At 47.6% G+C, this 14,543-nt stretch overlaps 1 protein-coding gene across 2 annotated transcripts; it reads left to right on the top strand.

The window, feature by feature from the left end:
- The first annotated feature begins 4,337 nt into the window (after window positions 1-4,337).
- Window positions 4,338-14,007, top strand: LOC127470299 (V-set and immunoglobulin domain-containing protein 4-like). Of its 2 annotated transcripts, XM_051785658.1 has the most exons (9): window positions 4,338-4,490; window positions 5,448-5,804; window positions 6,409-6,690; window positions 7,563-7,631; window positions 8,291-8,368; window positions 8,675-8,749; window positions 9,475-9,588; window positions 10,772-10,793; window positions 11,924-14,007. In XM_051785658.1, the coding sequence occupies exons 1-9, from the start codon at window positions 4,436-4,438 to the stop codon at window positions 12,111-12,113; spliced, it is 1,242 nt and encodes a 413-aa protein (XP_051641618.1). In that variant the 5' UTR covers window positions 4,338-4,435; the 3' UTR covers window positions 12,114-14,007. The 2 variants fall into 2 exon arrangements, with proteins under 2 accessions (XP_051641618.1, XP_051641609.1); XM_051785649.1 differs by lacking the exons at window positions 7,563-7,631; window positions 8,291-8,368.
- The last annotated feature ends 536 nt before the right edge of the window (window positions 14,008-14,543 follow it).

Raw genomic sequence — 14,543 nt, 5'->3', positions numbered from 1 at the left:
TGTAGTGCACCTGTGCACATGTTCTCCACAGACTCCACTAGGAAAGGCCCTCAGCTCCATAAGGTATGGATTAAAACATTTACTGGAGATACCAGACAGAAACAAGGAACAGCCTAGATCAGCTGCAGTGTCAGACAGATGTGGCACCCTGTGCAGACCCTGCCAGGAGTAAGTGGCATAGTGGGCTTTTACAGTCTTTGTAGGATTTTCCTAGAGTTAAGGAGTTATTCATCATTTCTACTGCCAAGGCAAAGGATGTTTACATAAAACATGCTGTTCCACTTCAGGATAAGGATGAGGACACGGCCATGGGGTTGGCACATGGAGCTATGGACAGACTCCTTTGCTAAGTCTGTCTGCAACCCAGCCCAGTGAGCCTGCAGCCCAGCCCACGTGCTGCCCAGCCTGTGTCCAAGGGCCAGCAGGTCACCAGCCCCTGATGTTCCAAGCTGGGTGGGGACACTTCACCACTGCAGCCTGGTGTGTCACCAGTTTGTTACCCATGATCGCAAGGGCCTCACTGTAGTTGGAGCTTCCTTCCCCTCCAGCAGCACCCATGGCTGCTGCATTTGCTCCTTGGCTTTATCATCCTGTGCCTGGGGAGGAAATGTTGTTCTTCCTTGTCTTCCATGTGCTGGTAACTCACAGAACACCCCCAGGCATGGCAAGCACAGAGTGAGGAAGTGCCAAGTGCTCTCATGCTCCCTTCAGCACCATTTTTGCACTGTTCCAGCCCAGTTCTCCACACACAGACCACAGTAGCCCTACCATCAGTTCGTACCTCCTGTGTGCTTACTAATGGAGTGGTCCAGAATACAAGAAAAACTGATTTTGCTCTTTCTCTCCTGGACTTTGTGATGCCACCCCTTCCACCCATGCTCAGAATATTTTGCCCTCTCCTAAAACAAGATGGTTGTTTTGAAAAGCAGCATCATGATTTCACAGATGCCAAAGCAGAAGCAAGAGGATGCTGCCACAGTCACCTTGGGTACGGTGGTCCTTTATGGTATAAAGGACAAGACTTCTCCTGCCCCTGTCCCCCAACCAAAAAGGTAAATGTAGATATGTAAATAAATATATACATATCTTTTTTAGTCACATAGTTTGAGTTTCAGCTTCCTGGTTGGTCCAGACCCTGCTAGGGATACATTCCTGTCATGGTTTCACCCCAGCCAGCAGCCAAGCCCCACACAGCCACTCGCTCACTCTCTCACCACCAGGACTGGGGAGATAATTGGAAGGGTAAAAGCTACAAAGCTCATGGGCTGAGATAAAGATAGTTTAATAGGGAAAGCAAAAACCATGCGCCCAAGCAAAGAAAAACAAAGAATTGATCCACCACTTCCCATGGGCAGGCAGGTGTTCAGCCACCCCCAGGACACCAGAGCCCCATCACACGTAACGGTGACCTGGGAAGACAAACTCCATCTCTCCAAACATCCCGTCCTTCCTCCCCAGTTTTATATACTGAGCATGATGTCATATGGTCTGGAATATCCCTTAAGTTAATTGGGGTTACCTGTCCCGGTTGTGTCTCCTCCCAACCTCTCATGTACCCCCAGACCCCTCCCCAGCATGGCAATAAAAAAGCAGAAAAGGCCTTGGCTCTGTGTAAGCTCAGCAACAAAAACATATCTCTATTGTCAACCCCGTGTCCAGCACAAATCCTAAACATAGCCCCCACACCAGCCACTAGGAAGACAATTAGTTCTACCCCAGCCAAAACCAGCACAGTTCCCTTGTGACTCAGTCCAAGACAATTTAGGCCTCTGCCCTCCTCCAGCCACCTGTGTTCCCCAGGAAGGAGTTTCATTGATTTGACCTTCATGTGGTCCTTGAACCAAGAAGTATGTGAACTTCTGGATCCCTTTCCCCCCATGGCGTGGGGCGGCCCAGCTCTAGTTCCATTTCCATCTGAGGAACCACTCTGACGTCTTGAAGGATAGGGAAAGGGAACTCCAGCGTCCGGGGTTTCTTCAGGCCCTGAGCCTGGAGGGGAGAGGTGCCTTCCCCTTCTCCCCCCACCCACGTGGCTCCATGGCCGGCAGGGATACAGCACACCGGGCAGAGAGGAGGCAAGAGAGAGTTTATTGTTGGGGGGTTACATTTATAGGGTTCGGAGGAATCACAGAGTAACCAATCAGGTTGCAGGAAGGGTTAACAGCCAATAGGAAGGGGTTAAAGGGGGCCAATGAGAACAGCTCAGGATTCTGCTCAGGACATTCCTGCAGGGATAACACTTGTCCTGCGGGGTGTTGGGAAGAAGAAGCATGTGTTTGCAAAGAGACCACAAGAAGCCGTTTTAAGACATGTTTAAACAACAGTTTTCCCATATAATGCAGGTTTAGTGCCACAGTGAACACTGCAGCCCACAGCAGCTTTTCCTGCTTCTCCCCATCCCAGCGGCTGCAGTGGCATTTCATGAGGAATTTCTGACAGAGGAATACAGGGCCACAAGGGAGGAGAATGTGAAAGCAGGCCCCCAAATTTCCTGAACCTTTGTGGAGCCTTTTCCCCGGTGTTATCAAGTAGGATATTTTCAGAAACATTTAGACCTTAAGCTGGTCAGATGTCCTCTTCAATCACAGTATAACTGCAAATAGAGGGTAAGAAATTATTTAAACAGATGATTCTCTAGGCAGTGAGTAACAAATAACTACAAGGTTATAAAGATTTTCTAAGAATTAAAGGCATGAAAATTGTGTGTAGTAAAATCATCAGTTTCAGGGAAACAGAACCTTGAAATAACCAAATTCAAACTCATACTAGTAACATTGTAATAATTGCATCAATGCTAATGACAAGTAGCCAAAACCATAAATAAATCACACTTCCATATGTATTGTGCTTTTAGGCCCCACAGTTTTGCAGAATGAAGTCTCAATTACTCTGACATAAGAATACCTGCAAAAGCAAGCTGTGGTAACAAAAGCAAAGACCTGGAAAGGAGCAAGATAACAACAGAGCTCCCAGGGCTCTATACACAAGTCTTCTGTGTTTAACGTTAAATTACATGACAACTGAGTGAAGCTGCCTAAAAGTGACAGTGTAGGTGGAGACACCTTTAAGCCTTATATAAGACAAGAACTTCCCCCCCCCCTTTGCCACCACTTTGGAGTCAGTACAATCAGATTCACAGCCCGGATTGCTCCGAGCCCCACTCTGTGCCACTGCAGACCCAAACTGTGTCTCACTGTCACTACAGGAGGGCTGTGTCCAAACCAGGCACTAGGATTTGGCTGAATTAGTTCAATTACTTGTATTTGAGGACAGGATGTTGAATTTGGGTGTAACAACAGCAAAGGCTCATTTCAGTTCAGCTGAATGCAATGAAGCAGAAGAGATTCTTTATTGAAGCAGAAGAAAAATCGAGAGCTGTAGAAGACAGCAAAAGACAGTAAAATCCCTCGAAAGAATATTTCAGTAGAAAACAGATACTTCTCCTTGACAGGACTAATTCAGGCTCAATTACTGAATTATATAGATTAACTATAACCTCTAATTAATATTACCTCATTACAGTTGAGAAGCCACAATTTCATGGTGTCAAAGATTTTCTGCATTGACAAGTTCATTTTTTTCTCTCTGGGCATCTACATATTCACCTGTTTCCCAAGTAGTCTGAGGGCACTGCAGAGGCGCATGGCCCTAATCAGGGCTTGTAATTGAAAGCAATTAATCAATTAAACCAAGCAGTTAAATTGCTCTGTAAGAAGGGAAGCTCCTCCTGTGAGATGGAGTGGGATGGGCAGCCCAGGTCTCTGCAGTTCTTGGGAATTTTTTGGTTTTAGATTTGTATACCTGGATTCCCCATCTCTTAAACGTGATACAGTGATACAGAACATTTCCGTTGGAAGGGGCCTATGATGATCATCTGTTTCACACTGGTAATGTAAAAATTTAGGCTGCTTCATGAATTTTAACTTAAAACACAGTGGTGGGTGTCCCAGAGAAGCTGGTGAGAAAGTGAATTGTGAGGACCTTGGTGGTTCAGCTCCTTATGAGCTCTCTCTCAGACCTGAGTGTGTGTAACGTGCCTGCTAAAGCTTATTCGCCAGAAAGCAATGCAAGGAGGAAAAGAGAAAGAAATAGTTGCTTAGGAATAAAAAGAAACAAAGGAAAACATTTTAAAAAATAACTTAAAAAACAGAAGGGGGGGTAAAGCATACTCAGCAGGAAATATGAAACAGAGGAGAAGTAATTTTTGAACTTTCCTCTTCTGACCCTCCCTTAGGGCTTCCGTTGTCTGCCCACACCTCTGACAGTGGGCACTGAGACACTTGTTTTCTGAAAAAGAGGAAGGAAAAAACACCAGCCGTTGTCCTGGACGTTTGTGACAGAGTGAGCAAGGGCAGGGAAGTGCTCCTGATTTACTCCAGCTTGGGGAGTGCAGGTCAGTCCAGCTGGAGAAGGGAGTGGCCGCAGCCTGGAAAGGATGGGAATGCTGCTACGAGCAGCCATGCTCCTGAGTTCCCTTCTCCTCTGCAGTGGTGAGTCTGGGCACAGGTCCCCTACCCAGGGCAGCCTCTGCCCTACACTGGGGTGTCCGCTTATGCTTGGCGGGGATGGCTCTGTTTTGGGAAGAGAAATATGGTAAAAAGGCCAAGTCTGCATGCTGCTGGCTCAAGGTTCAGGTGTTTCAGATCCAGTGGCAGCGAAGTGCAGCAGTGCATGATACCATGGAAACCCTGCCAATGGACTGAGAGCACAGAGATCCCACACGTGTTGTGGTGGTCATTTTATGCAATGCGAAGGGTCTGATCAGCATTTGTGTTCTCAGGAAAGGGGAGGTATGGAAACCAGCAGAAAAGGGTAAAGAAGTGTCTATGGAAGCTTAGATTCAGCCCTTAGAGTGACAGAAACATATTGGAACAAAGGCAGTGGTCCTCATATTTACAGGAAAATTTAAAGAGTTTTAGACTTCTTTGCCCCGTGGTTTAAGTTGCTCACGTTCGGTTTAGGCTGAGAGAGCACTGTCTTCCAGAAAAACAAATGAGTAGTGGAGAAGAGTTCACAAAAACAGGGCTTTGCTTATTCCTTGGAAGCCCAAAGGGTGACATCTGGAGCAGACATTGGCTGAGACCAGGGAGCTGCAACTTGGGCTTCAGACAGACTCCTTCCCTCAAGCCTGGTCCTCTGGTGCTGTGCTCTGCCCAGGGGCAGTGGTGGCAGGTAAGCACCAGACAGAGCAAGAGAGCCAAGCTGCACATGTGGCAGGAATCAGTGACCCTGGCCATCAGCTGCCTCCTGTCCCTCTGCCTCATACCACACTTTTGGTTAACCCACCCCTGAGCAGACCATGCCTCATCATACACACTGACCGCTTGTGCTTCTCATCGAGTGGATTCTCCTTGCCAATGCTCTCACCAGCCACGGCTTCACCACTTAGGAGCTGTTTCACCCTGGCTGTTTTGTGGCTTATTTTTCTTCCTACTTTCTTTTTGCAGCATTTTTGGATCTGAGTGGCCCCAGTGAGATCAAAGCTGTATGGAAGGGATCTATCACTCTGCCATGTGCCTATGTCCCTGTGGAGGACCTTGAGCAGCAAACCCTCACCTGGTCTGTGGTACATGACCAGAGCTCAGGCACCATCTTTTGGAGAGATGGCTCTGGGGACCATGTGCTCCTGTCTGAGTACAGGGACAGAGTCAGTGTCCCGAAGGACACCCCAGGGAACGTGTCTCTTGTCATCCTGAACCTGGAGGTCTCTGATAGGGGAACCTACACTTGCCAGGTCACCTGGAGAGCCAGCAACAACAGCCTGATAGCAAAGGAGATCGTGACAAAAATGGAGGTTGTTAAAGGTAAACCCAAGAAGGAGGCTGTGTGGGAGGGGAAGGCTTGGCTTGGGAAGGCTTTTGGGAATTGGGTAGAGCAGGCAGGCGGAGTGACCACATGCTTCCACGCAAAACCTTTTTGCTGGGGAGCGTCAGGCTCCAGCAAGAAGCAGCAAATAGGTCAGGGAGTGAAATTCTGCCCAAGACAAAGCAGCCTGTAATTTGGGGAGGATCTGTGGTTCCTCACTTATCAGTTTGTCCCTGGGTCTAGCTGTATCCAATGGTTCAGTCTTTTCCAGGAGCATGCACTGGCAGGGAAGTCCCTGGGATACAGTATGGCTGTTCTTTGGCTAAATTTCACCAGCACATGCCTGACCTCCCTCTGTCCAGGCAGAGGTGGTTTATAGAGGCACAACGACAGCATCAGTCCAACAGAACAGGACCCCGTGTGTAGTGTCATGGGTGGCACAGCTGATGTAGGCAGAGCTGAACTCAGCCTACGCAGGGAGGTGATGCGAGAACCTCATCCTGAGAAGGCACTGATGGCCAGAGCCAGAACTGCCGTGGTGGAGGGACCTTCCCCAGCACAGCCAGGGCAGCGTGACCTGGGCCTCTCTGCTTTGTCTTCCAGTGGCAGCCACCAAGCCCATCATCAGGGCCGGCGAGCTGGGGCTGACGGTCCCGGCCGGAGCCAGCACCAGCCTGACGTGTGAGGCCAGCGGGTCCCCCCCCATCAGCTACCGCTGGTTCCGGAGCACCCCGGGGGGGAACGTCCTGCTCCAGAGCAGCGGGGCCGAGCTGGTGTGGGACAGCCTGCGGCCCTCCGACAGCGGGATGTATTTCTGCGAGGCAGCAAACAGGGCTGGGGGCGCAGCGGGCCAGCAGAGCGACACCGTGCAGCTGACAGTGACAGGTGAGTGCCCAGAGCCACAGCACAGAACATCTGGGGCCCTTCAGCAGGGCAAAGGAACAGCCCTATTTCCCTGCCCTGAAAGAAGGAAGCACCAGACACCTTTAGTACTCCTTGTCGCTGGCTCCAGCTTGTGTCCTTCTTTATTTCCTGTATTCGATTTCCTCCTCCTCTTTGAGGAACTGCTCTTTCCTGATGCAAAAGAGGTTTTGTATTTCAAGCACTTACTGATTCCTCTGTGGGTTTTTTGAAGTTCTCACTGCCTCTGTAATGCTGCCCACTGCAGTTCAGCAAATTTAGACAAGGAGTCAGGAGGAACAAGTGAGTGGAATTCAGTGGGGGAACAAACTAAACTGGCCTTTGCCGGACAGGCAGACGTGCTGCACTTCACACACGCCATGATATGACTCGTCCAGGCTCCACACAATGGTGCATGATAGGGTGGACTTGATGGCCTCAGGGGTCTTTTTCAACCTAAACAATTCCATGATGGATGTGTGGTGGAAAACTTACAGCTCTCCTTGGCTGGTAAGTCGACCAGCAGAGCTGTGAAGCCCACGATGGCACAGCCAAGCACAAGTACCACACGCTGGCCTGTGAAAGAGGCAAAGCTTGCTGAGCTCCCAGGTGACGAAGCTCTGCCTGAAACACCGTGGTGGTTTTCACAGCAGTCGCACATTGGAGCAAACAGCACGGGAACAGGGATGAATGCTGGCCATGCCGGCTGACACTGCTGCCATGGCATCCCCTCCTGTCCACTGCATGGGGCTGGTTCCTCCTGCTCCTGTCCCGCCTGTGGAGAGATCTGTATCACACCAGCATCACCATCATGGTCAAACCCCTGTGTAAGCCTCTCCCTCCTCTTCACCTTGCAGATCTGCCCACAACAACAGCGGCCTCGTGGAGGGATGTGGGAACCCCAGGGAGACACCACCTAACCACAGGTCAGGGTGAGAGCGGTGACAGCTGATGGCAAGGAATGGGTGTTGGGGCAGGGTGTGGCACCAACAGTTGGCAGTGGGTTTTATTGCTGGCAAACAGACTCTTGACAGTATTGAACTTTAGTCCATATGCCTCAGTTTTTGATCCTGATGTTTCGAAGGTGGAACATCCTCCTTCCTTCAGTCTCCAGCCTGCAGAGGGCTGTTTGCTTGCTTGTAAGGAGGTTGGGTCTCTGTAGGAGAGAATACCTGTCTTAGTGCTGCTGGAAATGCCATTTCCTAACTTGAAGAGTGTACGGGATATTCTGGGTTCAGTTCTTTTCTAAAGGGCTTTTTTTACTTGTTTTTGAATGGAAGCACTGAGGGTAGGCAGAGCTGGTGTTTCCAGGGGCAGATACAAGGGATGCAAAAGCTGCTTCAGACCTGATTGATAACATGTACCTAACCAAGCACAGCACTTCTGAAGGAGGGCTGGTGATTTCTAGTTTGGTTTTGTGGGATGTGGGAATTCAAACCTGGACTAGAGTAGGTCTGCTTGTGGACTCTTTCTGTGCTTGGGTTATGTTTCATTTGGACTTATGCCCAAGCAATCACATGGGGGCTGTGGAAACTGGCATTGGGGACTCAGGGAAGATGCTGACAGATGTTGACTGTTCTTGCAGAAAAAACCCAAACAGAGCTGGTGTTCAGAGGTACCTCAGGAGTCTCCTGGACTCCATGGGGCTCCATCACTACTACAGGTGTGTGTGTACAGACATACAAATATATATCCACACCTAGTGTGTGTATGTATGTAGTTTGTGTATACATAGTATATACAGTATATATACACTCCATATAGTATCTCTTCAGTGTATACTACATACACTCTCTCTATAATATAGTGTATCCATAGTACTTATTTCTGTAGTTTGCCTATTTTCACTGCCTTGTAAAGGGGATGGAGGCATCCTCTTCTGATCCCACAGCTCTAATCCCAGGTCTCCTGGTGCTAAAATGAAGGTTGGAAATGCACTGTTAGCCTTTCACTCCTGTTTGTTTTGCAGATCTGCCCATAACAGTGACTGCAGTGACTTCCGAGAGTGGTGTGGGATATCCAGAGAGGAATTATACAACTCAGGGTAAGCGAGAGCAAAACCAAGCTGAAAAGAAGATTAGGGACCCAAAACAGATGCTCTGTAGTCAGCAACTTCAGCATCAAAATTTGTGTTCTGCCTTTCAGCTGGCTGCAAATTGTATTAACAACTGTTCTCAAGGAATCTAGATGATTCATGTTGACTCTTCAAAGGACTCTGAATGTTTTTAGGGGGGAATGAAAGAAAAAAACACTCATAGGTGGGGCACACAGAGTTGTTCCCGTGTTCCTGAGCAGCTGGTCTGTTTTTATCTTTGAGTGTCCAAGCTGGAATAGCAGAAAAGCTTCAGTGTGCACCTCAAGCAGATCTCCTGCACGTTCACCAGCTTTGCAGCGTTGTGACAGGTTTAAACACTTTCTAGATACAACTGAGCAACACCCTTGAGAGGAAAGCTGAGACCCTTTGTTTCACAATGTGCAGTGCAATAATTCTGCCCTGCTCGCCCCCCGGTGCCTCAGCGTTAGGAGATGGGCGCTGTGTGTCTGGCCATGGTGCCTTGGCGGGGGTACACACAGTGCTGGGTCCCACAGCACAGCCCAGAGCCACGGGAGGCAGGGGCTGTGGGGACGGGGCCGTGCAGGGACACAGCCCTGTGTGCCAGGCAGGCTGGCTGCTGCCGTCCTCAGGGACAGGGTCAGTGTCACCGAACTGCTGCTGCTGTCACTCAGGAGGGCTCCTCTGCCTGAAAGTCCTCTGCTGTGTTGCTTTAGATTTCCAGAGGACCGGCCTGTCCCTGTACCTGGTCATCCTGATTGCTGTGGTGTGCGGTGCTGTGGTTTTCCTTGTCATCTGTTTGATCATTTGCATTAGAAAGCCCAAAGATGGTGAGTAGAATGTTCTGGAAAACCCGAATGTTTTGTGCATGTCCAGCATGGTTTTACCTTTGAGGGGTCTTGGGGGGCTAGGGCTGTGCTTACAGCCACCAGCTGCAGCTCTGGCATCTGCATCGTACAGACAGTGGATGACAACATGAGCGGATTGACATAGGTGGTGGAAGATCCAAAGAGGCAGAGAAGTCCCCACATTCAGAAGGGTTTGCCAGGCACTGGCTGCAGAGCTCAGGGCAGCTGTTGCCCTGGTGCTCCCGAGTGGTTTCCCCCATCCCAGCCTGGCTCTGAGGCAGCTCAGTCCCTGCCCCAGGCCCCCCCGCAGTGCACGGCTGCTCTGCCACAGTGACTGGGGGTGGCTGTTTCTTGCTGCTCCTCACAGACATCCCACAGCTCAGACTTGCCTGCTCAGCCAAGCTCATCATTCCAAACCTTTAAAGTCTCTGGCAATGGGTTTGTCCCAGCTGCTCTTCAATAATTCCTGTAGTTGATATCCAGAGGAAAGAGGTCACTGTTCATTCTTTCTATTCCAGATTAATTTGTTTCCTCTCTGGCCTTCAGACACAGGATGCATTCACTGAATGGCTCTGTCTCTCCTGCACTGCCACCAGAAATGCCCCCAGCCAAATGTTCCTTGGAGCCCCCTCCTCAGCAGCTGTGTTTGGCTGTGTGCAGAGAGCACACGAGGGCTTTGGGGGTTTAGATCCCACAGACTTCATTTTCTCCTTGTCCTTTTGTTTCTTTAATGACTTTTCTATTACTCCATGCTACCAACTGATAATTGTCAAATATTCCTTTTGCTTTTTTTCCTTATTTTTACCTTTTTTTTTTTTTTTAAGGAATCAGAATAACCTCTTTCAAAACTGTCCTTTATTGAACTTCTAATGAACAGGGAAACTGGGGGGAATCGGGAACTTTTAGTTTCTAAACTCAGCTTTACCTTTGACCTTGGGCTAGTTATTTTGACCCAGTTGTGCAACAGCTGGGATATGGGTTGTTTTCATTTTCTTGGACTGATTCCTGAGAATTAGAGTCATCACCCACCTGACATAACCTCCAAAGTTGTTATTTTTATTCTGTCTTAGGAGGTAATTTTCTTATATCAAGAAGATAAATGTAGAAATTTTTTTTAAGAATGTGAATGCAAATTATTGACACAAATTCGATTATTCTTTTCCAGCTCAAGTCTATGACGTAAAATTGTGAGTATAACTCTTTATCTGACACACTGATGAATCCTGGGGGGGGCTGTATCAGAGCAGAAATAAAAAGCACTGCTATTAGCTGACAGAATGAAAAGCCCCTTAAGCAGCCAGGGTGAAGAGGTTCCAGTCACGTAGGATGGCCTGCAGGCTTTCCTCAGCAACATAGAATGTGGGAAGAAAGATCTTTTCGTTAGCAATATCAGAATTGTAAAAGTGAGCAAGAGCTCTTTATTAACTCCTCAGCCCAATGAGGGCTACTGAAGATGATTGTCAAGGATAAATTCCCAGTGCTTTTTCAAAAGCAAAGAACAGGAACAAGAGAGCAGAGGCTCCTGATGCACTACTTATACCCCAATTTATCCCAAAGTATCCTTGGCTGAACTTGCTTCTTCTTAACCATATCTGTGGCAGGAAGTTATGGCTATTTCTAAATTCGGGGTTCACATCCTGATCTACTTGTAACCTGTGGGAGTTATACTGAAAAACCTGATAATCCAGTCAAAACACACAAGGAGAACCACTTCCCTAGGTATAAATTAAAGTGCTGCTAACTTGAGTGCCACAGCGGGATGTGCCAGCAGTGTCTGCCCTGGTGCTGGGCTTCCCCAGCAGTGTGTAAGGCAGCAGTTTAAGTAACAGCTGAACCCTGAGCAACTGAACAAATGCTGTGATGGTATTTCTCCTCAGAGGATTTATCTTCATTTTAAAAATATTAGATATCATAAGCCACACGGTGGATGTGGGCTGCTTTCAGTTCTCATTTTACTATTCCTCCAACACTTTTTATAATTGTATAGATATATGTATATTTTTCTTGCAAAGAGCAGCTGTCTGGTTATGGCATTCCAAGAAATAGTGGTAACCCTTGCATTGCTTACACACCTTTTGCTGCCTCTCTCTGGAAACTCTCTCTGGGTTGGAAGCAATGCTGCTACAATGCCCAAGGTTCTCCTACCACCTGAAAGCAAAAGACAAAATTCTCTCCTTCAGAATACTGCCATAATCCAATGGCTCAGGTTTACATGGGTTTGAGTCAGACCACATTATTGCTCAAAATCCTGATGGCTTGGGAGATGCTTTGTCTACTCTGGCTGCTATTCTTCTTTCTTATTGCATTTTGATTTCAGCCATAACTCGAGAGCAGCAGCATCTTCAAGGCATGAAAGCACAGGGCACTATGAGGAACCCATCTGCTTCACTGAAAACAACTATGTGACGGAGCCCATGGAAAACAAAAGCGCTGAAGTAAATAAGAGTATGTCTGACTGTGCTGGAAACCCCCAGGAACATGAGTATGAAGTAGGGGACACTTCCTAAGAGCCAACAGTGCTCTGCAGGTACCAGTCCTGAAGAGCACCTTCACCCAGGCAAAATTTATCTTTCTTTTACCTTTGCCTCTGAAAAATAGGTTGGACAAGCAGTGGTTGCTCTTCCTTCACAATCCCTGCAGTGAAAATGCACACCTCTTCAGGAATTTCAGTTACAGACTGCTGTATAGAACTTCTGATTTTGCTTTCCTTGGTTCCCTTTCATCAGATCTGCCCAAGAAACCCTTTGAAAGCTGGGGAATGCAGGTCCCAGGCTGGGAGCACTGTGCAAAACTTACTGCTTTATATGGCCAAAAGGACCAGCATTCCCAGTCTTCATGTGGTGGGAGCAGAGCCAGCACCAAGGGCTGCTCATCATCCCCATCCCTGGGGGTGAGCAGGGCAGGATGCAGCTGGCCTGGGAATTGATGGTTCTCCTCTTGCCCACAAGATGCTGCACAGGTGGTAGAATGTCCTTTTCATGCAAGAGAGCCCTTGGAGAAACACTGAAAGGCAGATTAAAGCTAGGAGAAAACCAGGAACCTGCCACACCAGGAGCAGCAGTGCAAGAAGTTGGAACGCTCCTGCTCAGCCTCTGTGCTGCCCTCAATCTCCCTCCACAGCACAGAAGTACAGACACACTGGCCATAGCTCTGGACAGTTCTGATACTGCAACCAAGCACGTTCTTTCTGAGCTCACCTTCTCTGGTCTCTCTTTAAATGCATGTTTGATATTTGAAAGAAATCAGATACTTTTCCATAAGTTTGGGATCAGATTGTTTACACATACCTCACATATTTTTATGTGCATAATTCTGCACAACCAGCTCATCTTTAAATGCCAGCAAGCACTCACAGCTCCTCAGTAGATACTCAGGAAGCACTTTTCCCCCACCATAAAGGGCCTGAAGGGTAAGTTATGAATAATTTCTACTGCCCTGAGTAAATCTATAATGTGGGTACTGCAGTTCTGGAAGAACCTTTTTATAATGAACAGGGCAATCTTGTGTCCTATTAAAAGTCATGTGGACGTGTAAAACAGAAGGCGTAATGTGAGGGGAACATTGGTGACAGAGGCACAGGATGAGTGGGGCCCCAGATGTGCTGCTCACACTTGGACCTGCACCTGCAGGTCTCTGTGAGCATTGGTTGAAAGCTTACCAGCATTCCAAAAGAGCGTGAGGTGCTAATGGAAAGGCATTCCAGTCAAAAACCAGCATTGCAATAGTGTAAAACCCACCATGGAATGTTGCCGCCTTATGTATGCATATTGGTTTCATCTTGGAGCAGCTTAGCAGAGCAAGAAAAGTTACTGAAAAAGATTATAAAGGATAATTATTAGCACAAAACCACAGCTGTGCAAATGCAGTCTTTTAGTCAGCTTGGAAAAAAGAGAAAAAGGAACAAATGAGCAAAGTGTACTCATGGTGACCAGTGCCAAGAAGGTGAAGGGAATGTTTGGCTACAACTTCTCTGAAAAGGATGCAGAAATTAGTGCAAATTGTCTGGTAGCACTTTTTAAAGGCAAGGAAAAGTACTTCTTGTATGCAACACAGAAGTAAGTGTGGAACATGGTGCTGCTCACTCTGGGCTGAGAGACCCAGAGGTCCAATGGAAAATTAGAGGAAGGAATGATATAAAAATTCATCAAAATGCACTCACTGCCACAAACGCTTTCCAGGCACTTATCAGTGACCTTATACTTTCTCCCTGCATTTCTTGCACCACAAGTTTTATTTCTCTTTGTTCAGAATGTACTTAAAAATCAAGTACTGGGAAACCTTGATTTCCAAACAGAAAAAGAGGAACACACAACCACTGGTGTCATGGAGAAAACTGCCAGCATGTATCTGCAGCTTACTGCAGGTGTGGAGAAGCAAATGCAAATCATTAAACTTCAGGACTGCAAAGTTTGCAGATTTTGTTAAACTTATCTTTGTTTTACCTATAAAGGTGGTGGGAGAGGGGTTGGTGTATGTGTGAGCATCTGTATGTGTCCAGGAATGATGCTCCCAGGAGTGTGGAGGTCCCTCTGCAGAGGAATTCCAGAGAATCTGCTGGAGTTTGGGCTATGTTCTCCATGTTGTGTCATGTGAGGTTTGTAGCCTGCAGTCAGCCACAGTTCAAGGAATGGGAGAGTTGCTGATAAGTCTAGTGTAAGATTCTGAGCTAATGAAATGGAATGTTTGAGGTGTGAAAGCAAATGAGTTCTGTTATGGCGAGTGTAAAAAGCCTGAGGAGATTGGCAGTCTCTTTCTCAGCAGGAAGGTGAGTACGAGAAGAAAACTGTTGCAATAGTATTGCAAGGTACAGAATTTTCAGTGAAAGGGTTTTCCAGAAAACAGCAAAAAACTCACACCTGGCTCAGCATTAATGTGATGGTAAATCAACAGTGTTGAAAGTCTCTGGTAAATTGTCTGTTTTTTCTTTAACTGGAGAT

This window comes from Manacus candei, unplaced genomic scaffold (genome assembly GCF_025592945.1).
Source record: "Manacus candei isolate 608988 ecotype Guabito, Panama unplaced genomic scaffold, ASM2559294v1 h1tg000003l, whole genome shotgun sequence".
NCBI classification, from domain to species: domain Eukaryota; kingdom Metazoa; phylum Chordata; class Aves; order Passeriformes; family Pipridae; genus Manacus; species Manacus candei.
This window is presented reverse-complemented; position numbering and strand designations above follow the sequence as displayed.

Bases quoted from the DNA above. Each gene is read 5' to 3' on its own strand.
- LOC127470299 (XM_051785658.1), top strand. From the start codon at position 4,436: ATGGGAATGCTGCTACGAGCAGCCATGCTCCTGAGTTCCCTTCTCCTC. The intron at 4,491-5,447 runs GTGAGTCTGGGC...TTCTTTTTGCAG, and splicing joins TTCCCTTCTCCTCTGCAGTG to CATTTTTGGATCTGAGTGGC. The intron at 5,805-6,408 runs GTAAACCCAAGA...TTTGTCTTCCAG, and splicing joins AAAAATGGAGGTTGTTAAAG to TGGCAGCCACCAAGCCCATC.